This window comes from Achroia grisella, unplaced genomic scaffold, assembly GCF_030625045.1.
Source record: "Achroia grisella isolate CSIRO2021 unplaced genomic scaffold, CSIRO_AGI_Agris_v1 utg2786, whole genome shotgun sequence".
In the NCBI taxonomy this organism is placed as follows: domain Eukaryota; kingdom Metazoa; phylum Arthropoda; class Insecta; order Lepidoptera; family Pyralidae; genus Achroia; species Achroia grisella.
This window is the reverse complement of record NW_026712766.1, coordinates 1,870,170-1,897,389: the sequence shown is the minus strand read 5'-3', so window position 1 is coordinate 1,897,389 and position 27,220 is coordinate 1,870,170. Positions and strand designations below refer to the sequence as shown.

Genomic DNA, 27,220 nt, shown 5'->3' with positions numbered 1-27,220 from the left:
CGTGGCAAACGGAATATTTTTTTATTATTATGTTTAGTTTTAAATATTTATGACATTTTTATTAAATTATTATTTGCACAATTTGACTCAACACTTCCTATGCAACGCTCTATTGGGTTGAGAAGATGAAAAGAAAATTAATCTAACGAATTGGTTTCATACGAATTAAATATTTTTTATTGAATCGAAATGGTCTCTGGATAAATATTTCTTTAAAGTTGTTTTTTTACTTTTTTGTTTCATACATATTATTATAGTTTAGTATATACTAAAGAAAACGTCAAAAGGACAAATACCTATACCAATATTATATAGAGGTAAACTTGGTTAGTTTTTTAGGCTGTAAAGGTTATCTCTGGATCTACTGAACCGATTTTGTAAATTCTTTTAGTCTTGGATAGTCCATTCATCGACAACGACTTCATGGTATATAATATCACGCTTCAACCATTAGGAGCGGAGCTGCAACGAAAAATGTACCAAAAACGGGCAAACTGTGATGCAGACGAAGTTGCGACCGTAAGCTATTTTACAAAAAAATTATTCGTATTGAGACCGGATTTACGAAAAATAAACTGTTATTAAATGATGATTCATCATCTGCTTCTTCTTTATCCCATTTATTTAGGGTCGGCGTTTTTTCAAGTTTTCTCCTTCATTCATCTCTGTTCGCAGTCATCTCGTTATTTACTCCATTTCTCACCATAACAACTTTCACATAGTCCATCCAACTCATTTTCGGTATTCCTCTACCCTTATAACATTCCACATTCATATGTAACACCTTCCTTAGGATATGATCTTCATTCCTACGCATTATATTGTTATTAAATGATAATTATGATCACTAAAAATGTCTGATGCTTTCTTATTATATTGAAATGTACCAATAAACATCCGGAAGCATATACGAAAAAAAGATTCATCATAAAACCGCACAGTAGTTGGTGTAAAGTCAACGACCCGTGGCATCACAATAGCATGTGATCTAGTCAGGTGATCCATGGATCGTGTTTCGTGCGCGAGCGCATCGTGTTACTGGGAGGGGAGACTGGGCTCCATTCACAGGGAGGATGTGGTCAATCTGGTGGGATTTATCTGAGGCAATGAGGTTTTAGTTTCATTGACAGATTCATACAGGATATAAAAGCTATGTATATTAGGTGATAGATATCGAAATAGACTTGTATAAAAAGTCACCTACATGGGTACCTCAGTTTCAGTTATTTCGTCAGACAAAATTTGTAGATAAACTTACCTAATATAATGTTGATTTATTTATTACCCTTTATTGCACTTTAAATATAATTTCTACGAAAAGCAGTCTTATCGCTTTCGTCTTATCTTTATCCGTCATACTCGTGAACGGGTGTTGCTTGTAGGGACTGGTCTGTTCAGGTTACGAACACTGATTAGATTTTTTGCTTTTGCAATAGCATATGCTGGTGGTCACTCTATTCTACCAAATTTGAATTTGAAAATGAATTATTGTTAACATGTATAACATTTATTTGAAAAGAATACGAACTGAGTTTCTTGTCAGTCGTCATTATCTCGAAATCATTCAGAACTGACGGTATATTTGACATATCATAAGAGTCTATTATAGACTTAAATGAATAAAGATATTTTGAATTTGAATTTGATATAATAGCTATATTAGATGACACATATAGAAACAGATTTTATAAAAAGTCATCTACGTGAGTACCTCAGTTTCACTTAATTCGTCAGACAAAATTTTAAGAAAAACTTACCTAATACAATATTTATTTATTATTATTTATTGCACTCTAAATATAATTTACTTATATTGTACGTAAACATGTACAAAAGGTAGTCTTATTGCTTAAGAGATCTCTTACAAACAACCTTTGAGTAGAACAGAACAGACAGAAGGTGGTGGATGCCGCATGAATGGAAAGAAATAAACATAAAAATCAATAAAATCATTTGGATATCCACAAATTCCCATGTGATAACAAAACAAACAAGAAATCATTCGGCGCTCATTATGAAATTGATGACCACAAAATGGGCTGCGGTCGGTTGCCGGAGATCCATCGGCATGGGAAGCATTTATTACTATATTTCTTATAGATCTGATTTATAAAATACTAGTTTTTACCCGCGGATCGGTATGCTTTTAAAAGTCTTCGTGGTACGAATCTATATATACTAGTTATAAGACCGGCTTTTGTACCTAAATAAGGTATAAATAATCTTATTTTTTTTATTATTTTAAGGTGCAATAAAGAGTAATAAGTAAATAGTATTCCTTTTGTATGTAGAGAATCATTTATTATCTAGTAGGCCGTGAGTCCAAATGTAATAAAGACCAAAAACTTTGAGTCAATTTATATTCCAGATTGACACTCCGATAAAAAACCACTAATATGAGACTCGGCCAAGTGAAATGGTAATATCCCATAAATATTAGGCGTAGACAACCCTTATCACTCAGAGGTAAGAAAAATAGATAGTAGCCGATTCTTAGACCTACGCATATTCAGTTTAGCATATAAAATTCAAGCTTCTAACATTTTTTTAGCACGAGACTTTTATATATATGAAGATATAGTTTTATTCAAGGTGGTAATAAGAATACCACCGCAATGAGTTGGGAATCTCGGTGACAGTTAGCCCGTGCACTATGGTAGGGCATGTCACCGCAAACTTTCAGGGCGTGTCTAATAATGGCTTGATACCACTTAGCGGAATGTGGCGGATCCGTTAGTTCGTCACGAGTCGAATTAAAGGTCATGGTTTTTATGTTTCGTTTCACTTTGCTGATGATTTCTTGTGGCGTTCATACGTGGACGATAATTACTGATATTTTTTTAAAGACTTCAAAAAAATATATGCCTTCAAACTACAGTCTATGAGCTGTGCTCGCGGTTTCACCGTGTGAAATTTATGGTCTATGTGTTATTCTGATGTATAAGCTATATTTTTGTAAAGTTTCATTAAATTCCATTCAGTAGTTTTTGCGTGAAAGAGTAATAATCCATGTTTATAGATAAACTTTCACGTTTATAATATTAATAAGATTTTACTATTCTCCTATCGTCCGGATAGTAGGCGAGTGCAGATGGCACTCCAAACCCACGGAATCACTCATGAAGTGGCTGAAGGCCAATTCCATCCTGACGGGTACTACTTTAGTCTGAGGGCACCAATAGGGGTTCTAACCTTGGTTCAGGGCGTCGTAATGTTGATCCCCGTTTGAATTGGATGGGGATCCATTGAAGGGGAGGCAATATAGGCATAGATCCGATAAAATATTTATCACTAGTAGGAAAGGTCGTACTTTTTTTATGTGGTTCATTGGACTATTGTCAGGTGCTTGCATGTAATTAGTTACTAGTTTAAATGTATTGGGTATAACAATTGCTGGGAGAACCTAATAAAATAAGACAGGTCTAGCTCTGTTTAGATCTGGACCGAATGCAGTGTGCAAATAGACAGAGTTTTTTTTTATTAAGGGATTTGAGCTAAAAGATCTGTATCACTGCGACCTGTATAGATCTATTGTGCTCACTCCTTTTCAGAGTTCGCTACCTTGACCCGTCAGGGACAAGAATTGAAGAATATTCTTAGGAGCGATTGTTTTTATCTTCTCAGGAAGAGTGTAAACTTTCCAGAGGAAAAAGAAAGTTCGTAACATGGAGTAGATTTAAATATCTAGAATATTATTTAAAAGTCTTTTTTTTAATACATTAATTGTATTTTAGGAGCGATGGTTTTTATCTCCTCGGGAAAGAGTGTAATCTTTCCAAAGGAAAAGGAAAGGTTGTAACATGTAGCAGATTTAAAAACCTAGAATACTATTTAAAAGTCTTTTAATTTTTTTTTAATACATTAATTGTATTTTAGGAGCTATGGTTTTTATCTCCTCGGGGAAGTGTAAACTTTCCAAAGGAAAAAGTCGTAACATGTAGGTAGTAAATTTAGAAACATATAGAAAAATAAGTCTAAATTTTTATTATATATTATTTCTATTCTATTCTGTTCTATTTTAAATGGTATTTAATACAGATACAGGTACTTACCGGAATGGGGTGTATAATGGGGATGCGCTGCATGTTCGTATGGTGCGTCGAATAGATCTCCATAATAACCTGTCGCGCCTCCCGTCGCTCCCCCCAACTCTGAGAGTAGTTTATACTCGTCTTTCAGACTCCATTTAGATGAAGACCATAGCTGAAAAGATCAAAGAATGTTAATATTTTCAATATACATTTAACGACCCTTATTGTTTAGCGGTTACAACATTAATAACTTTGGAAACACCTACATAAGTGGACAATGTATATAAAATAGCTTTTAAAAAAAAGGAAATTTAGTTGAGATTTTACCAGTTCTTTTCAATTGAATCTGTAGGTATACTGAACTGGACGGTAGGGAAGGTCTGAATTAGACGTTCAAAAGCGGTTATGAAGTCTACAAGATTTTTGATTTGATTTGTTGGATTATTTTTTTTGAAGTTTGAATCCCGCGCAATCCAATTTGTATGATATGAATGAATGAATATGACGGTTTGTATTGTATGAGTCTTGTCTATATTCATATTATAAAAGTGTTCATTTTTAGTCATTTATTTTTTACAGTAATAATTTGTCGATTAAATTCAATTTACATTAATATTTTTTTCCAAATACTTCTTTCTATGATAAAAATTACAATAGCAAATGATAATTCTAATTATATAAATGTCAAAATTTAACAAACAACTAACATTCAAACATATTTTAAATAAACATTAATGTTTTCCTTAATGTCATCCCACGCATGTAATGGCGGGCGGAAGTGGCGTCGTTACCCGCCGTGCCATCCGTCAGCCGAACAAGATGGCGGCTCTGTTTACGCGCCAATTCGCGCCGAATTACACCTGTTTTCATTAATCGCTCAACTAATGAGCGGGTTCTGTTTCGGTTAACAGGTTACCTTTCACCTATGGTTTTGGATTGTATTTCAAACTTTTAGTGGAATTATTTAAGTATTTTAACGTTTTTTTATTTATATGAGAGAGACTCGTCCCGCTATACAAAAGTCGCTTCAAATTGACCGTCCATTGATTGATCATCTATTGACGAAGCATAAGCTACAGTCACTCATCTTGCTAAAGATTACTATAACCTATTAAGGTTACATTACAACGGACAATAAACTAAAATGTTATTGTTCTAAAGTCTGTTTCTTTTTTATCTTGGTATACTGTGTAGACACAAAAAAGAAAGCTAAGCATCTTGTTCTGTTTTTAGATTTCAATAGTGAATTGATTTAAGCCATTTATGTACTTACATTTGAGTATATTTGGTCGCCATTGTAGTGACTTCTCTGTCTCTTCACGTCGTCTTCCGAATGGCTGTTGAAGTCTCTATTCTCATCTACAACAAAAAAAATTGAGTTGTAGATAACGTAGTTAAGAAGCGATACACACTAGAAACATTTAGCGCCATTACTTTAACAATAGCTTTTTTTTTTAATTCATAAACAAAAAAAAATGAGTCACCAATTTTGTTCCATACAGCTTTACTACATATTCTAATGTACGGAAAAAATCAGCTGGTTTTCACTGACACTAGTGTGTAAATGAGATAGCATTATTTTTATTTTTAAAAATATTAAAATTGCGTAAACAATATAAAACTTGATATTAACTTCTCATATATAAAGTAAATTCCTGCCAAATTTATATTTTTTGTAGGTTGGTACTCTCTAATTTTTATAATCATATTTGTAGTTATTGTATAGGAAAATTAGGAAATTTCGTATGTACAAACCTTAATTTTAGCTTGATTGTAGGTAAAATTTCAAAAAACAAACCTCTCACGATAATGTATAAAAAAATTGTCAATTAGTTACGTAGATAATTTTCATATAAGCACTGATTTAAAAAGGTTTAAGCTTTGGTTGTGACACTAACATATGATGATTTAGTCAGGGATGTCGCTGACTGCTAATGATTCTATCGACTTACATCGCATCGCAATTTGTAGTTCCTACGCATTGCAATCGCTGGTATTCGAGCAACTAAAAATTGTAGACTAGCGATTCTTTGTAGCGCATAACAGATTTGAGCAACTGAATCGCAGTCATTAAGTCTGCCATGTCTATTGCGGACTTAATGCCTGATGGCATGTATACACATGGTGGACTTAATACCTGATGGCATTCTCTACCAGTCAACCGTCGCTTTGCCACGGTATATATAAGAGGGTTAATTTTGGAAGCGTTCTTCTGATGGATCTGATACCTAAATTAGTTCTTTTATTATTTTTATTTGATTAACGATTATTTATATATATTTTGTCGAATAGCAATCGATACTAATAGTAGCGTGTGTACATATAATATGAATAAACGTCACAGATGAATAAACAAAAGGCTGGATGGCTCCAAATTAGGGAACGAAAAGTGGAATTTTCGAAAAGTTATAATAATAAAGCGAGAGTTAGTGCAGTAAATTTAATAGCTCAGTAAATCTTGGTGGTTCCGCACACTGGGCAGCCGCTTGATGGTGTAGGGATGGGCAACTACAATTTTGTGGATATCGATAATTTCGAAGTACTTCAAATTGGTAATTGAAAAATATATCGGGAGTACAGTTTGTTTATATATTATTATTATTTTTATGATGTATATTTAAAACTCGATAGTGGATGAAATTCTTGAGGTATATACAAGTGAACTATAATTTAAAATTGATTTCTTTTTTATTATTCAGTAAGAAAAAATAAACACGAAATCTTTTAAATATTGATTTTTATATTTCATCTTTTTTCATCAACTTTTTTCTTTTTTCTTCATCTTGACAATATCGAGAGCATTTAATGTCTTAACTACGAATTATTACGAATTAGTTTTTTTTTCTATTTTTCTAATGCTTTTACAGCTTCACTGGGTGAACGTAGAATGTAATCCAAACCCGCGAAAGAATTTATAAATTAGCTGAAGGCCAACTCCTGCCTTACGGATACTTTAGAATTATTTATCGATAAATTTATAGACATTTCACATCACTAGACAATTTTAGGGGCACGGTCGTCTCTACAGGGCCCCCTCAAGTACTGTACCATTACTTACAAGTTTTCTTAACACTGTCTACATAGAAAGAGTTTGTCGAACTAGGCCCCGACGGGACGTACTCAGGACTAAAGGATTAAGGGGCCCAAGTTTAATTTTATGAAGCAATTAACTGTGATAATGGTTAAGTAGTGCTGAAAGTTTTACAAGACAAACTTATTGTTACTAACTGTTAAAAAAAACTTGTTTTTACCTGTGGCTTCCTCTATATTCATTACAATGAAAGAATTCTACATGTCGAGGTACAAAATGGTTTATAGTATGTGCTTTTTTTATGAATATAATTTTCTAACAACTCACATTGAAATGACAGTTCGTACCCTAAAAATTACAATAGCTATACCTTCAACCCCGTAATTTTCTTTAAAGTAGGAATTTATTTATATATGTATACCAAGGGAAATAACGATATATATATCCCTATTTCCCTTAGTCACAGCATCGCCACCGGGCCGATTTCGCTAATTCTTTTAAATTGTTTTTATTATTATCAGTAATGTCAAGACTTATGAAAGTAAAATGAAAGTTATGGAACATTCAAATCAAATCAAATCAAATCAAATTTATTTGCACTAAACATAGGTTTACATTGGTTGTTATTGTAATATAATGTCCCATTATGTTTTGCCTCATTAATGCAAAATATATAAATTTTAAATATTATTTAATTATTAAATCAATTGTCATCAGAGAATTATAAATACATATTATTATTATTACATTATTATTAATTTAAAAACTCGTTTACGGAGTAAAAACACACAACATTAGAAAACTAATTGTTAATCCAATATTCATAGTTAAGACATGACAACTTCTATCGTATAACTATATACGTATATAGTACACCTTTATTCTTGTCCAAACTAACTATAGATCTGACTAATCGCAAGTGTCTGATATTAGATCTACATGAATAAAGATTGATTATATGTCAATATATATAGTAAATCTTTATTTTTGTCCGAACTAACTATAGATTTGACTAGACTATGATGGCAAGTGTAGTGTAACGATATTAAATCCACATGAATAAAGAATTTTGATTTGATTCTGTCACAAACCTTGGTCTTCGTGCCTCTTCCTCTTCAAGCCCGTCGCGTTACCATTGTGCAGACCATCGACCTGCTCGATTCCGAGGATACCATTGATGCTATAGCTGCCGGTGTTCGTGACATGCTGCTCCGTGGTTGGGGACAGCACCGCCGTTGTACCCGGCGCGTTGCCGGCATGTGTTATCACCTGGTAATCGAAATTACTGATAAGGTCTTCCGCATACTTACAGATATAGGAAAATATAAAAAAATCACAAGTGTTCGTATAGTAAACAGAACGTTTATATAATAGAAAAGCGCTAAATATAATCAAATTAATGCTAATTATATAGAAATAAATCAGCAAAAATAAAATAAATTTTATTTTTTATAGCAATAGACTACTTTAATATAGTACTCTATTGCAAAATATCCCTGGATAATTCACATGCTGCCATCTAGTCCCAAGCAAAGCAGAAGTTGTTAAAGGTACGAGACAACTGATATATAGATATAGAAAGAAAGAAAGAAAGTAAAATATTTTATTCAGTGCAATGTAAAAAATACAATATAAACAAAACGAAAAAAAAATATTGGCTTTAGTAATAATATTGTCTTGGTACTAACAGAGACGACGCTGCCTTGCGCCGAGCTGATCTCCTGCTCCTGTTGTTGCTGTTGCTGCTGATTGTGAGCATGCTTCGCCTTCTCTGCTGCTTTGTTCCTCACGATCCTATGAACAAATTTTAATTATTTATCATTTTGCACATGAAATGCCATCAGACATTAAGTCCGCCGTGTGTATATATGACGAATTTAATGCCTGATGGCATATATGCACATAGCCGACTTAATGCCTGATGGCATGTATACACATGGTGAATTTAATGCCATCAGGCATTATCTACCAGTCAACCATCGCGATGCACACGAGATATATAAGAGGGTTAATTTCGGAAGGCTTCTTCTTCTGATGAATCTGTTTTCTAAATCAATTCATACCGGAAGTCCATTTCACTTAATTAATGTATCTAAAGTATTTATTTAAATTCCGCTACAATTAGCGAAAATTTATTGTGAGAGCACAAATATTTGAGTCCACACCCACACTGCAGTGTGCGGGCAATCATAGGAGTTTTGATCTCTGTTACATTAATTTTAACTGACAAGCAGCTTATTTTGTAAGATGTATTTTGCTTGAAAATCATATTAAAAATACATATAGAAGCAATCTTGTCGATCCTTGAATAAATTAAGTATAATAACAATTTTCACCATTAGCAGGACTTAATATTATCGTAATTATGTACAATGACATGAATATTCCATTACCGATCCCCCAAAAAGTATAACTACACACATCAATAAAAAGTTGCGGTCTGAATGCATACCGCGAGTATACAGACGGTACAGTAAATCATGGGGCACGTGCCTCTACATCCTTTCTCAATAACGCGAGCGGTGGCAGGAATTTGCCACGCTTCCGAAATGCGTTGTTTGTAAGTCGGCGACAAAAAAGTGGACGCGTGCGCGGTTTGCCTTATGGCAAATTGCTTTTACTATAATTATGAATTTGACTTTTTTTTATTCCGCTTCTAATTTTAATATATTGTCATATATCACATTTACTAGACTCAAAATTTATACAAGATCAGCTTGGGTAGCTATATCTACCCAAGCTACCCTATATAGCTAGCTAACTTTGCAAGCTGGGGGAAGGTAGTAATGTGGACTAGCAATAGAAATAGAAATAATCTTTATTCAAATAAACTTAATAACTATAAGCATTTTTGAATAGTCAAGTTTTTTGATTCTACCGCTCATTCGGAATACAGACTCGAGAATGAGCAAGAAACTTGTGTGTTGCGCTTTTAAATAAAAAATGGGTACATTGGGGGGACCGCGTGGAAATCATCATGGTAAATGGCCATTTGCCATATGAGCTAGCTGTCCTGGCTTCATGCTCATTTTATCATTCTCCACTGATGTCCCGTGTAAATCGTTAGCGCAGGCGGGTGCATCATTCCATGCGTAAAAAAAACTGCAGGTAATAATGATTTGAAAACTCAGATATTCAAAATCATAAGGTATAGATATAAATTTCTAGACCACAGAAAAGGGAACGAATGAACGAACGACAGTGGCAATGTATTTTGTGATATTTTTAACTTGTTTTTTTTTTAAATCTTTAAATCTATGTAGGGCAAATGTAAAACCTTTTTGATATAACATACATATATATTATATTAATACATGACGCAAAAACTTTGTACATCTTTTTATGAATAGTGCGCGGATGGAAGAATATGAAATTTCGCAAACTTATAGTTTGTATAGAGAAGGAGTGCAAATTCCAATTTTTTTTTTAATTATGTATAATAAAACATCAATTCACCAAAAAAAAATACACACACTATTACTGTATTTGACACATACGGCTATATACTCTTTTGTTTACTGCCAGTGCCTGTACTTATAGAAGTAGTCTTTGACAATAAAACCTTAACAATGTTCAAATTTATAATTAAAATTATAAATAATTTTAATTATATATTTGAACATGGTTGAATATTGACCACTAATAAATATAGACATAAGAATATATGATTGTTAAGATTCAATTTAATGAAGAGATGTATTTATATAAACTCGCTTTAAAAAAGAAAATCATGAACCAAATAAAGGTAAAACATGTGCATGCAAGCGCCATGACATTATTTTGTTTCGCGGCTATTTCCACGGGCACCCGAGTTGACAGTTCATTCCCGCCATGATGGATAATGGCGGCTAAAATGGCGGGCTCTGAATTATTGCCAGTATCCAGCCGGTTGACATATGCAAAAATTGTTTTGCAAACTTATCAAGGAGGTCAGATTGCACGTAATAGAGTCATCACTTCGGAGGGGAATGTTTTGATTGATGATATTAGATGTATTTTTTTGTACTTCTCGCATATTATTAACTACTAAATGTGCTTTGGATGTTTATAAATTAATCTTAAAAATAGATATGTTTTTTATGTAATTGCAGTGGCAAATAAACTTACGGTCCATCTGACGGTAAATGGTAAACATCGTCGATATATTGTGTTTTCATTCTAGAATACTAAGATGTTATAACTCTTTAATGTATTAATATAATTTAAATAAATAAATAACCCTGGACACTTAACACATCGCCATCTACTCCCAAGCTAAGCAGAGCTTGTGTTAAAGGTACTAGACAACTGATATAAATACTTAGATATATATATATTTTTATAAATGCATAAATAATATATATAGAAAACACCCAGGCCGATACAAACAACCATACTCATGAATACAAATGTTCGCACCGTGCGAGGAATTGAACCTGCGACCATCGGAAGTAAAGCGGTGTGCTAAATCACTAGACCACCGAGGCCGTCAATTACACTGCCCTACAATCTAAATACAGTTTACAAAGCAATCTGTTTGGTGGCTGAAATAGCGTATGCTGTTAACCCAGACTACTCCAACATTCCGTTGTCATCATTAAAATAAAATTAATTATAAAAAAAAATAACGACACATATTCAATAGCGAATAATTATATAGAAAAAGGGAAAAGGTAATATATATTTTTATTTAAATAAACTTAATACAAGCAATTTGGTCATAACTTGCGTTTGAGCTATTATTATATTACTAGCTACCCACCCCGGCTTTGCACGGGTGTACATGTATTATACATATAAACCTTCCTCTTGAATCACACTATCTATTAAAACCGCTTCAAAATCCGTTGCGTAGTTTTAAAGATTTAAGCATACATAGAGACGGACAGACAGCGACAGCGACTTTGTTTTACACTATGTACCTAATGATAATAACGCGCGAAGCAAAATCCGCGCATTTTCGTAAAACTTTGTAACTCACGCATGTAAATCTAAAGGATACGGTTAGTATGTAACATAACCACAAAGCCGTAATTTTATTTATTTATTTTTTTTTTTAATTCGGATTACATCCAATACGGATGTAATCCGAATTAAAACATACTAACCGTATCCTTACGGATTTTTACGAAATTGTGCGGATTTTGCTTCAATCCGAATTCAGTCCGAATTAAAATAAATAAAAGTAAACAACTTATAAAACTATGTTAGTAACGTATAATATGCAGATACAGATATACACTTAATTCATATATCTGTGTCCACGTCCAGAAGCACTGGGTCCACAATGCAACGATATCCAATGCCTCTAGAGACGATCTATATATTCGCAACAGTTAGGATGCTGTTTATGGTCCTTCGAATTCTAGACATCAGTGATTTTTTTCAGCTCTTTTGCGCATTATGGCTTGAAATCCATCTACCCGCGCCGCTGCAAACATCTCTGATCCGCTACTAATACAACCCTTGCGAAAATTGCAAAAATATTCAATTGCAGAGTTATATTTCCGAAATAGGGGTAGTCATAAGTTAGGTTATAACATCCGGAAGGGTAGCCAGCGTTCATGTTTCATCCCTATAATTTTATTACTCTTTCTTTGAATTGCAAGTGGCCTATTGTGGAAGTTCAACAGATTTATCACTGGCGCCATGTTTTTATGTTTGAGTTGGGAATAAAATAAAATTATTGTTTGAAAAGGTAAGATTTAATGTTTTGCAAATATATTTCTTTGTAATGAGTAAACTCAAATAATATTTAGCATAAAAGTAGCCTAAGTTACTCCTTATTACATCAGCTATCAGCCAGTAAAAGTCCCGTCAAAATTGGTTTAGCCATTTCAGAGATTAGCCGGAACAAACATACAGACAGACATACAGACAAAAATTGTAAAAAATGTTATTTTGGTGTATGTACCGTATATATGCATGTAGTAAAAAACGGTTATTTCAATATTACAATTATATGTATGGATATATAGATAATTACTTTATTGATTTGTACAGATTTCAATTATATATATTTTTTTGGTATCTGCTGAAATTATCTGATATTTTCCAATCATGTTTATGCATATTTCATGTTGCGACTAAATAAATGCATATTACAAGATGAGAGATTACGTTATTCGCGCGTCAACACATTTTCCCCTCGGAATTATCTTACGCGACAAATTATTCAGTTTGCCAGGCGAAAAAAAATCAAATGTCAAAGTGGGGTTGCCAGAGTTATAGCTTCAATTACCCGGCGGCGGGTCCTCGATTAAAAATGTCTTGGTTGTTTGCAACTCCGCATTATTTCTTTTTTTTACAAACCAACTGCGGGTTTTCTCGTTTTATTAGTGTGGGTTTTATATTTTTTTATTATGTACCTACTAGCTACGACTGCGAGTTTGTAACGTTGTCAAAAAATTAACGTGTATTTTTTTATAATAAAAAGAAGTATTTATACTTCTACGGAATATAAATAAAAGACATTTTATTTATATTCCGTATTGCATTTTGAATTATTAAAGCAAGTAATTCGCGATGATTTTCAGTGGGACCACTATATGCAATTAACTCTACTATTTTTCAACAGATTGGAGAAAAACAAACTTGATATGTCACGGAAACTTAGTTATTATACATTAGGAAATAATTCATTAAATCGCACGCACACATAGTGCGGTTAATCCGTTTCTTAGATATATATTATAAAAAAACGGCAGCTTGGCAGCAGAAATATTAAGAATAGACAGATATACTCACGCAGACGACTTTGTCAAAGTCTCGGTATCTGCTTTACTTTTTTTTTTAACTTCGTTTTTAAGGTACATTACACTACTTGATGGAATTATATTATTTTGTTTAATTCCTCTACAATTAGCATGTGTGATATCACAAATATTTGGTATGGAAACTTGACTTGAGTTACGACCTTCTCTAATGGTGATCAACCGTGACCGTTCGTCGTCGTAACGCTAGTCAAGTTTCCACACTGAATATTTGTGATCTCACACACGAATTCAACAAAATATTATACATCCATTAAGTAGTGAAATGGACTTCCGTAAAATAACACCTAATTCGATTAAATATAAGGTACATTATATATATTATATCCGGGTCTTATTATGAATAATATTATGGCAAATAAAATAAAATAGTAAATACCTTTATGTGCTATAAAATTATTCGAGTTAAGATCCGTTTAATAATATACATAATGCTTTATTTTCATATTGTATGTCTTAAATTAAGTGGTTTTGAAATACAGAAATAGAAATAGAAATAATCTTTATTCAAATAAACTTAATATAAGTACTTTTGAATAGTCCAGTTTTTAGATTCTACTGCTCATTCGGAATGCAGACTCATCACAAGAAAAATGAGCAAGAAACTTCTTCTTCATTCGATTGGATTCGATTTTGCTTATTTTCTTTATAATTATTCGTGATGATATCTTTCTCCAAGTCTCAGTTAAATAATCAATAAGATATATGAGTATGATTGTTTGTACAGGTCTGGGTATTTTCTATACCAAAGGTCTACAACCCGCGGCCCGCCGATGGGTATTCTGCGGACCGCTAACAGAATAGCGTAGGGCTATTTCCTCAGTAACGACAACAATTAAATATTAAAAAATACTTTTAATATAAAATAGAAAGATCCTTATAAAAATACTATGGTGCGGTCCGCTGTACAGAAAAAAATTTTTGACCTTTGATTTGTAAAACGTTGGAGACAGCTGTACTATACGATTATGAATAAGTTTATTTGCGGACAACGTTATAATTTGTTTTTCATACTGCTTTCTTGATATATGATAGCGTAGCGGCTTTTGTATTGATTGCCGCATGCATCCTCATGTAAAGTGCGAATACTGTAACTACCATATAGTAATTTTAAGTAGCCGTGACGTGGTCGAGTGGAATGAGTAGTCTTGCTCACTAAAATGTCCAGACTTGTGGCGGCGTGGTGGGCCGAGTCATTGGGCTCCCTAAAATATGGTCGAGCGCAGTGATGGCTGGCTCATCCGTCATACTCGTGTACGGGTGCTGCTTGTAGGGACTGGTCTGCTCATATCACTACGACTGATTCAATCTTATTGTATATTTATATTTGACCCAAAAATTTGTGCTGGTTGGTAGTTTGTATTCACACGTTTCGACTTGTAAATGTAAACTTACAAGGATTATTTAAAAGAGCAAAACACAAGTTTCTTGCTCATTCTTCTTGTGATGAGACAGCTTTCCGAATGAGCGGTAGATAAAAAAAAATTGTTATGACTATTCAAAAGTGCTTAAATTAAGTTTATTTGAATAAATGATTTTCTATTCTATTCTATGCATTTACACAAAAATGTATGTATGTATTATTATCAGTTGTCTAGTACCGATAACACAAGCTCTACATAGCTCGGTAATCGATAACACTGTGTGAATTCTTTTGGATTATTATTATTTATAACTAGCTGTTACGCGCAACTTCGTCTGCATCTCACTTATTTAACATTTATCATTATATTTCGCTCAATTTGTATAGTATCTTTTTAAATTATAACCTATATTACTGCAAAGTTTCATTAAAATCCGTTCGTTAGTTTACGAGACTACAGCAAGAAGGGTATATTAAGGTTTCTTAAGGGTCGGTAACGTGTACGTGACACCCCTGATGTTTCAGGCGTCCATAGGCTGCGGTAACCATTTACCATCAGATGGTCCATCTAAGCTTGTTTGCCACTATAGTAGTATAAAAATAAAACAAACATCCAACTATACTCATAAACTTTCGTGTTTATAATATTAATAAGACATTAGTACCTATATATACACCTTTACTATTTGCTAACTTATGAAGTGGATTTTCTTAACACAAATCCCCCTAACTTCGCAAACTCAGCCAAACACTCTTACCAACTTCTCACTTCCACTCAAATACATTTCCATTTAGTCGTAATGCGGCCGCACTCGTCCCTTCCGCGTCGCGTTACCGGCACGTGGCGATCACGTGTCGGCCACGTGTCGGAATCGCCACGGATCGCATTCTATATCTGCGGAATTACTTTAAAATTGACTCTTGGAGAGAATTTTGAAATTTATTACCAATTGATTTTTAATATCGGTTGGACAAGTAAGATGTAAGATGTTGTTCTCTCTGTCTACCTCTAAGATTGTTGACTTGAATGTTTGTTTTCATTGTTACATATTGGTAGAGACAAGTAAGAGATAACAGATGTTGTTCTCTCTGTCTACCTCTAAGATTATTATCTTATTAATTGCATCTTAATCATTGTTACATCTTTTGCTAATGCTTGACCGATTGTTATGATTTTTTAATCAACATTAAAACATTTCCAATCCTATTATAAAAAAAAATTCAATCTGATTTCTATTCTTCTGTTTATTTCTATGTAACTGGAATTACCATTGAATAAACAGCTGCCTGTTCTGATGGTAAGTGGCAACGGTCTATACATGACCATCATCACGTTATCACGTTGTGTTTGCTGTGACATCATGTGAAGCTCGTGTTATCATTTGTTGTCATTCCGGAGATCTAAGAATAACACTTTGCACAAAGTCTACTTAGGCAAAAGTATATTAATCACTAGCTACTCGCCCCGGCTTTGCCCGGGTGTACATGTATTATACATATAAACCTTCCGCTTGAAAAACACTATCTATTAAAAACCGCTTCAAAATCCGTTGCGTAGTTTTAAAGATTTAAGCATACATAGGGACGGACAGACAGCGACAGCGACTTTGTTTTATACTATGTAATGATAACCAGCTAGCTAATAATAACAATTACATAGGACAATTCACACAGCATCATCTATTGTTATGAACATTAAACAACTGATATAAATAAATTGTAAATAAATATATAACGTACATACAGCTAATGTAAATTTCAGAAGCACAACTACACAAAAATTGTATAAAAGATTGTAATTGTATTGAAAAAATGTATTTCATATAAACAATCATACCCATAAATACAAATATTTATTCCGTGCGAGGAATCGAACCCGCGACCGTCGGAAGTAAGGCGGTCTGTTAAACCGCTAGATCACCGAGGACATCCGTTTATTCGATGAAGGTGAAGGTATAAAAATCATACTGATGAATACAAATATCTACACCTTGCGAGGAATCGAACCCGCGACCGTCGGAAGTAAGGCGGTGTGCTGACCGCAAGAACACCGAGTACATCAGCTTATTCCTAAAAGGCGAAGTTACAAATTTACAAAGAATAGAAGTAACTTCGTAGTACATTGTAGCTTTTCTATACGCATTTTTTTTATTGTAACAAGGCGTTACAATAAAAAAAAAGCGTATCCATTACCAAATAGAGCAAGGTAATGCGATTTCAACCCCCCAGCTGCTGTTTATCGACACCGATAACCCTGGTTTATTGCCCAATAATGGACCCCGGGCGCACTTCAAAGTGCATGGGGTGAAATTTCAATGTTTGAGACTTATTTTGATTGAGTAACTATTGTAATATTCATTGTTTTTATTACTGGAGATGCATCCCGGCTTCGCACGGTTATTTCAATTAATTTACACGAAACATTAATGAATTAAACCTTAAAACATTCTATCGATGGAGGAAAACGTTATGAAAATCGGTTGATTAATTTTTGAGATTGATTATTAGAAAATATTTTATTAGAAATCATTTATGATGATGACAGCCTCGGTGGTCTAGTGGTTTAGCACACCGCCTTTATTTCCGTGGTCGCGGGTTCGATTCCTCGCACAGCGGAAACATTTATATTCATAGGTATGAGTGATTGTATCGGTCTGGTTGTTTTTTATGTATTAATATGTAAGTATTTACGAAATAATATCTATGTATTTGTATCAGTTATCTAGTACCCATAACACAAGCTTTAGCTAGCTTAACTTGGATCTAGAGGGCGCTGTGTAAATTGTCCTGAGATATTATTATTTATAAGCAAATATTTTATGGACAATGGAGTTGCCTATATTGTGCCTTAACAGTTAAAACTACTAATCTACCAAATTATTACCTTATACAATTACATGTAGGAAGTCGGAGCGGCAAGCTAGTCTGGTAACTAAGGAATTTATTAAACAGTCATATAAAACAAAAGTGCGAAAAATTTCCAAGTATTATGCTCATTTTTTTTGTTAATATGTTTTACGGCTCTGGACACAAGTCCTTTTAGCCCAACTTAACAAGTACATATTAAACAGTCATGTAAAACCAAGATGCGAAAAATTTCCAAGTACCATGCCCATTTTTTTGTTAATAATGTTTACGGCATTAGATATAAGTCCTTTTTAGCCCAACTTAACAAGTACATATTAAACAGTCATGTAAAACAGAGATGCGAAAAATTTCCAAGTACCATGCCCATTTTTTTTTGTTAACACTGTTTACGGCTTTAGATACAAGTCCTTAGCCCAACTTATCAAGTACATATCAAACAGTCATGTAAAATAAAAATTTCCAAGTACAAAGCCCTTTTTATTAATATGTTTTACGGCTCTGGACACAAATCCTTTTAGCCCAACTAAACAAGTACGAACTCGAAGTTTTACAACAAAAATTATCAAAAATAAAGTCAATGTCAATTAAAACTGTTTCGCGTGACACGATCGCGAATGTTGCCATCAAAATCTAATTGAAGTGTTGCCAGATAAGATAACGCTCCCCGTTATGGTGTTATGGGTAATATGTGTTTGTTAACGCTACTTATCGCGGCTACCGTTTATTAATTTCCTTATCGGATTGTAGTCACATGTTTTCTGATGTTTGCGTATTTAGTTTTTCGGATATATTGTAATTACAATATATCTCTTCCAATTGGAAAAGATAGTGTCAAGATTATATTTTAATCTTTTAATCAAACTGATTATCGAGAGTCGTGTTCGGTACTTATTAATATACTACTTGTTGTCCGCGACATCTTCTATTCTTTTTCAAATTCAAAATATCTTGATTCACCTAAGTCTATTACAGGCTTTTATGATATGTCAAATCTACCGTCAGTTCGGAATGATTTCGAGATGAGAAGAACTGACAAGGAATTCAGCTCGTATACCTTTTCAAATAAATGTTATATATGTTTACAATAACATAGATTATTTTTTTAATTCAAAATTGGGAGAATAGAGGGACCATCAGCATATGGTTTATTTAATAATATCTCAAAACAATTTACACAGCGCCATCTAGTCCCACGGTAAGCAGAGCTTGTGTTATGGTTAATAGACAACTGGTATATTCATACATAGATACATTTTTTTGTAAATGTACATAGAAAACACCCAGGTAGAACTTGTGTTATGGATAATTATTTTTTGTAAATACAAACATTATTAGATAAAAATACTCAAAATAATACAAACACTCATCCTGCCTACGAATACAAATGTTTGTACCCTGCGAGAAATCGAACCCGCGACTATCGGAAGTTACATCATTGTAAAAATTAAATCATATAATATAAACTTATATAATGTATAATTATTTTAAAAAAATTACTATTTCAGATCAGTTTCATCACGCAGGAATATGAAAAATAGACCTCCTATTCTCAGAACTACACAGAAAATTCCATAAGAATCGGTCAAGCCGGTTTCGGTGGATTTTTATTACAAACACTGTGACACGAGAATTTTTTATATTATAAGAAGAAAATATATGGATAAGATAGATAGATAGATAGATATATCGTTTATTTGTTACTAGTCACACACATAACATGTTCATAAGAATATAAAAATACACAATACAACATAAGATTTATTAAATTGTGTTATTATGTGTGATCTGTAGCAAAAACAGAAGTGGAAATTGAAGTTGACTTCCAATGTTTTTTTTTTTACTTTTTGACGTATGTACTAACCTTACATATAATGGAAGTTTGCGAGTGTAGATGGATGAACACATAAGTTCATGCGGCTGAAACCGCGGGCATAGCTAGTTAATAATATTTCCAGATCTATATTATTAATAACTATAGCAATACATTTCATCACTAATCGAAAAATCATGTAACCAATCAAAATAACGGAACAAACCCCATGATAGCAAAGGAGCGTAAGTCGGAAAATAAGAAAATTCGTTCATATAATTTTGTATAACTATTATTGTATGGAGAATAGCAATAATTCAATGGATCGGAGTCGGGGATGTCCGGTGCGCAGGGAGCACGTGTCCCGACTTCCGGTGACGCCATCTTTATACTCATCCCCCCTTTCCCCCAGTTTCCGGTAAACGCTCTTGTTCCGTCACGCAACCCCTTGCTTGGGGCCACGAAATGTGAGCTTTATATGAAGACAATATTGTTTTAATTATCACTTTTAATTGTATCCCTAAAAATACTTAGTACAATTATGCTATATTTTAGCATAAAATGCGAAAACTTTTCTGAATTATTAGTGTAAATTTCAAATTGCTTAGTATACATTTCAGTTTAGTTAGGTTTTGTTCGAACTTTGCTAATGCTGGACTTTACAGCTTCACCGGACGATAGGGGGCGATACCAGATAGCACTCCAAATTTGAGGAAGGACTTATTAAGCGGTTCGATTCCTCGCACGGCACGAACATTTGTATTCATGAGTATGATTGTTTGTATCGGTCTGGGTGTTGTCTATGTATAATATGTATGTATTTACAAAACAAAAAAGATAGATCAGTTATCTAGTACCCGTAATACAAGCTATAGCTAGCTTAACTTGGGCCTAGATGGCGCTGTGTAAATTGTCCTGAGATTATTATTATTTATAATTATTACCTTATACAATTACATGTAGGAAGTCAGAGCGGTAAGCTAGTGGCTATTAAGGAATTTATTAAACAGTTATATTATCCTGATATTATATATTATTATATTATATTTTGTTGTAAGATCTACACTGTACAGAATGTTAAAGCAAATACATTATCTATCTTATAACTTGATTTATTTCTGGAGTGAAACTTCCATATAAACATACTCCCAGTATTAGGATTTTTCGGTTACGAAAAAGTGTTACCCTCGCGTGGTAGACGTTATATATCGCGTTGTGCATTGAAGTGTTACTTCTATCACTCACTTTCCTTTATTATTTCAGTACCCGTAATCCAGTTTCAGACATTTTACGGATTGCAAACGCGAAACGTACCAATAGGTTTGTAACTGCAACTGTCAAATATTCGTAAGTACATAATCATAAAAGTCTATTTCAATGAGATTAAAAGATTTTAATTTATATTTATTTATTACTAATTGTTTAACGTTATAAACTACCGGTACGGAACATGAATAGTACCTGAATAGAACTGTCTGTATAGTATTGATGTAATATTATTTCTTTTAATTATTTGTATAAAAATAAACTGTCATTATCTCCAACGTTATGGCCACACGAACTATTCTTATATCCATTCAATCAATCGAACAAAACTATACCTTAATATAACAATAAGGGGTTCATGTTACAATAACATTTGCCTAAACTTCATCCCAAGTTACCATAAAAGGGAATATCATGGCAAAAACGTTTTACGATATCCTGTAGCTAACTTTCATGCGTTTGTATAAGTTTTGCATTTATTTATACATATAATAGAGATATATCATTGGGTATACAAATGTTTGAACATTTATATACCTATATATAAATATACTTTTACTCGAGACTTCTTCCGCATCAATTTTTTATAACACTATTTCTAATATAACTATCCTAAGGTACTCCTTATAATTAGCTATCTTTGAGTGAAAGTTCCGTGAAAATATGTCCAGTCCTTAGCCAGAGATTAGCAAGAACTTTTATTTGAAGATTTATTCTTAGTTTTTTTATGTATGTATAGGACTTTCATAATCATATGTTTCATAAAAAGCGGTTAGTGAAAAGCTAATATTTAGAAATTTATTAACATACATAATACTATTTTTTTTTTATATGCATAGATGTTTGCTCACTACGTTACGTCAGTTGTCCCAATTGGAGTAAGTAGAGAAGTGGTACATATAAATAGAAATAATCTTTATTCAAATAAACTTAACATAAACACTTTTGAGTCATATATTTTTTATTCCACCACTCATTCGGTACGCAGACTCATTACAAGAAGCATGAGAAAGAATCTTGCGTGCTGTTCTTTTGTACCTTTCTCTTTATCTTTTTATTAAATTGTCGACGTCGATGTGACCGAACGACATGCCCACCTTTCCAAGTAGGTATGTATGAATCCAACATCTAAGCAAGTGTGCTCATGGATAAATTTTTGATTGGTTGCCGTTGTCTCCTTCACTGGAGATTTAGTCAAAAATGTAAATAGACACTACTGTTTTGCCGATATCCGACAGAATTGAACTCATGACCTGTTAGTTGCAAATCATTCGTGACGATCCTCTCATCCCAATTATCATAAACTTGTTAATGGACTTATATTTTTTTTAATTCCACTACTATTAGCATGTGTGAGACCACAACTTTCGTTGTGGAAACCTGACCACCGCTACTGGAATCGTTCGAATTCCGACCGTTATGGAGTCTACAACCACATTGCGACACGTGTTTTGCCTCTGAACGAGGCGTCATCAGGCGTTGATTAAAGTTCGGATGTAGCTTGGAAGACTAGTAATGACTGTTCTACGACTAAAGTGTAATAAAACTAGGCTTCATTCAATTGTGCTCTCACACATGCTAATGGTAGCGAATTAAAAAAAAATACAAATCCATTAAGGAATGGAATGGACTTCCGCAATATAACCCATAATTAAATAAAATATATTATAAACTTACCTATTAATACTTGAAACCGAAGGCACATTGTCTTGGCTGCAGATCCCCTCGCTCAGCAGCCTGTCTCTGATCTCCCAGGCGAACATCGTTGGGTTCTCTCTCTTGTATGCAGCGATCGCGTCAACTACCGGAGGTGTGGCAACTTTGGGCTTCGAACCGCCGATCACGCCAGCTTTGAAGCTTCCAGTCTCGTAATACCTAAAGAAATAAAAAAAATATATAAAAATCATAAGAAAAAATCATTTATTCATTTAGGACAATTAAGCCACTTATGAAAATTACCTAAAGAAACAAAAAAAAACTGTAAAAATAAAAATAAAAATTATCTTTTTCATATAGGACGTTTTAGCCGCTTATGAACGTCAGGTTTTTTGTATTAATATTTTTCTTCTACCGTCCAGTTCAGTACAGATTCAATTGAGAACTGGCATGAAATTCAATTGATTTTTTTAAAGCCAGTAGCTTTCAGTCACCAATAACTAAAATATCAATACCTAAAAGAAATTAAAAAGAAAATACTGAAAAATAAAATTAAAATTGTTTTATTCATGTAAGACATTTTAGCCGCTTATGAAGATTAAGTTTTTTCCAATTCAGTAAACAGATTCAATTGAGAAGAACTGGCTCAAATGAATTTTTTTCTTAAAGCCAGTTGTTTCCAGTCTCGTAATACTTAAAAGAAATAAAAAAAAAACTGTAATAATTAAAATAAAAAATCATTCATTCATGTATGATATTTTAGCCGCTTATGAACGTCAAGTTTTTTTGTATTAACATTTTTTCCCTACCGTCCAGTTCAGTATACAGATTCAATTGAGAACTGGCATGAAATTCAATTGAATTTATTTATTTTAAAGCCAGTTGCTTCCAGTCTCGTAATACCTAAAAGAAATAAAAAAATACTGTAAAAATCTAAATTGAAAATCATTTATTCATGTAGGACATTTAATCTGCTTTTAAACGTGAATTCATTTAAATTCAATTTATTTACTGGATCATATACATAATGATCTTAAAACTATAATTATTCCAAACATTGCCGCCGTTTCCGTCGTGGGAAAAATTACAAAAACATTCAAATTACATTAATAGTAAAATAATTACAGTATGACACTGAGTCTAAATAAAAAATATTATTATTACAATCCATTATTATCATTTAAATAATGATTTTTGGAATAATAGCATTTATTTAATAATTATGTAGTACAAAACAGTCGCTGTCGCTGTCTGTCCGTCCCTATGTATGCTTAAATCTTTAAAACTACGCAACGGATTTTGAAGCGGTTTCTTTTGATAGATAGAGTGATTCTAGAGGAAGTTTTATATGTATAATACATGTACACCCGTGCGGAGCCGGGGCGAGTAGCTAGTTCTTTATTTAAGTTTAATTTGTTTTATGTTCAAATTCCTATAATTATCTGGAAGATGATTGAAAAAAATTATGACTATACAATATATATTAATTGAAAAGTGTTAATTTAACTGAATTAATAAATAATTACTAATTTAAAAATATTCACACAAATTGTTATATATATAATAAAAGAAAGTAGCTGAACAGAAGGCTCTTATTAAAACTTAAATAAATAATACAAATAAAGAGTGTTGTAAGTAGTAGAGGACGTAGTGTGTATGTAAGTCTGAGTGTTTTCTATGTATATTAAATAAAAAAAAAAAGTATTTTATCAGTTGTCTAGTACCAATAACACAAGCTCTGCTTATCTTGGGACTAGATTATTATTACTATATAAATTCTGAATGAAAAAATGAAATTGATAATCGAAACGCGAAAGAAATCCCAACATATTGATACATCGGAGACTCCCTACACCCTTGTATGTAATCCCAAATCAACCATAAAGTGACCCTCTATTACAAAAAACGCAGGACAATCCCGAACTGAGAACAACAGGCCCACTCACGCCCTCGTCTCCCGAGACGCGGCATTAGAGTGTCGAAATTAAATTCCCGGCCGCTCAATAAAATAATGGGACAGTATTATGACAATTTGATTAGTTGGTCGCCCTACCCTTTCGCTGAGTGCAGGGTGAATTGTCTCAATGATTTATTGCATTTTTGCTTTTTTGCTGCGAGCCCGCTTTCTGATTGGATTTATGGTAATTGAAATACTCTTTTGTAACTAGATTTAACTGGTATGAACTAGTTTGTAAACTATGATAAAGAAAGAAATAAAACTATGACGTAATTCTATCTGGTATATTTTTTTGCCTGGACAATTCATACAGGTGATGTTTCAGGCGTCTATAGGTTACGGTAACTGTTTACCATCAGATGGGCCGTATGCTTCTCTGCCATCTACGTGGTATAAAAATATACAATGCCACATAGTCCAAAAGTAAACACAGCTTGTGTTATTGGTACTAGATAACTGATAGATATAGTTTTTTTATAAATACATAGATAATGCCCACAGAGCACTATAACGATTATGGAATTTGCAGAAACTTCCAAATTCGCATTGTTATAGATGTTGATGTATACACAAACCTATCATAAAAAGTTGAGAATTTTATAGAATCTATTGTAAAATATGAGAAAAGTTTAGTTGAGAAAATTAACAAAAATTTTTAATCTGATAATATATGATAGACATAATGATTTTCTATTAGAAACTAGGTACAGGTATTTATTAGAAAAAAATACTATAAAATGAAAATAAAAGGAAAAAAAAAGAAAATGTGTTCAGATTCAATTTTAAACAGTGACTATCATCAGAATATGTTTAAAACTGAATTAAGTCAATATGTCAAATGTAATAAATTTTGGAAGTAATTTCATTAGTAGACTAGAACAGACCAGTTCCTACAAACAACGCCCGTTCACGAGTATGACTTAAATATATAATTTGTCCCATGTCAGGTAAACAATACTCCATAAGTATGGAGATAGTAAAAAACTCTCACGTCAAATCCATCTAGTTTCATAATAAGGATACTGAGATGGGACACAATAGTCGCATCCCCCTCCAAACCTCCCCAGGGAGGAGGGCGCACGATAATGGATTGTTTCACGTTAACACAAAATAAGCATATTTATTATCAGATGCTTGTGAATATATTGTTATATTTATTTATTTATTTACTCATACGTCATACTCGTGCACGAGTGGAAACTGATCTGCTCTTATCACTACGACTGATTTAATCTTATTGTGTATTTATATTTGACCCTAAAAATTAGTGCTAGTTGGTAGTTTGTATTCACACTTGAAAAATGTGAACTTACAAGGATTATTTAAAATAGCAACACATAAGTTTCTTGCTCATTCTTCTTGTGATGAGTTCTCCTGTATTCTAATGAGTGGTAGAATAAAAAAATATGCTTCTTCAAAAGTGCTTAAGTTAAGTTTATTTAACTAATGATTATTTTTATTTCTAAGTTATGTTTAGTAGGTATTGCTATGTTTAATAGGTACATCTAGATATATCCCAATATTGTATTATCTAAGTAATAATAAAATTATTTAAAAGAGCAACACGCAAGGTTCTCGCTCGTTCTTCTTGTGATAAGACAGCTTTCCGAATGAGCGGTAGATTAAAAAAATGTGATGACTATTCAAAAGTGCTTCAATGTAAGTTCTTCTATTCTATTCTGAAGTCGAACTATTTTTGAAAGAAACAAACATTTTTCTTTCTTTTTTTATTTTGTAACATATATATCTATTATCTAATATATAAAATTCTCGTGTCACAGTTTCGTGTTTATACTCCTCCGAAACGGCTTGACTGTTTCTAATGAAATTCTATATGTAAATTCAGTAGGTCTGAGAATAGGTTTATAACATATTTTAATTCTCCTAAGTATTAAGAGTGGCTCACCCCAAAAATAAGTTTTGCATCAACATTTTTTATTTTTATTTTTTTATTATGTGTCATTAAAAAATACCAACACCTATTATTTCATGGCAATATTTATTTATACAACAAAACATTTGCCGAGATAGTTATTTATATATATATAAATATTCATACTACTTAATATGAAGTGGCAATAAGTGGATTATTACCACGAAAACATCTTAACAGGATTCGAACTGTGGACATAGCTAATTCAGTGTAGGGGCGAGTGCATAGCGGGTGTTTTGTGGAATTATTCACAAACGCTATCGAGATAAGTCAATTACAAGTGTGATCACACCCTAAGTGAGTGTATCTATGTACACTCGTCTACTAAACTCTTTACTGTGTTTATTTAATTGAAATTATTTTTAATAGAACAGTGAAGTGGCTTGAAGCCTGTGAAGACACTTGAAGGTTTTTGCGTTTCTGAGAGGAGCTTCACATCCTGGGAATAGGGAAGTCGTTGCGTGAAGTTTGTGAAGACCTGCAGGCGTTTCTGGGAGGGGCGTAAATATTACATCGTAAACCTTATATTTATATTATATCTTAATAATATAAC

The 27,220-nt window shown here is 32.9% G+C and overlaps 1 protein-coding gene across 2 annotated transcripts in view; it reads right to left on the bottom strand.

Moving 5' to 3' along the window:
- LOC131843093 (paired box protein Pax-5) overlaps positions 1–27,220 on the bottom strand; it is a 130,574-nt gene that overhangs the window by 8,625 nt on the left and 94,729 nt on the right. For both annotated transcript variants that reach the window (XM_059191687.1, XM_059191688.1), the window contains 5 exons: positions 22,799–22,996; positions 8,751–8,856; positions 8,154–8,331; positions 5,305–5,390; positions 4,053–4,203 (listed from right to left, as the gene is read on the bottom strand). In XM_059191687.1, the coding sequence (XP_059047670.1) occupies positions 4,053–4,203; positions 5,305–5,390; positions 8,154–8,331; positions 8,751–8,856; positions 22,799–22,996 (719 nt within the window). The remainder of the gene's footprint in view (positions 1–4,052; positions 4,204–5,304; positions 5,391–8,153; positions 8,332–8,750; positions 8,857–22,798; positions 22,997–27,220) is intronic.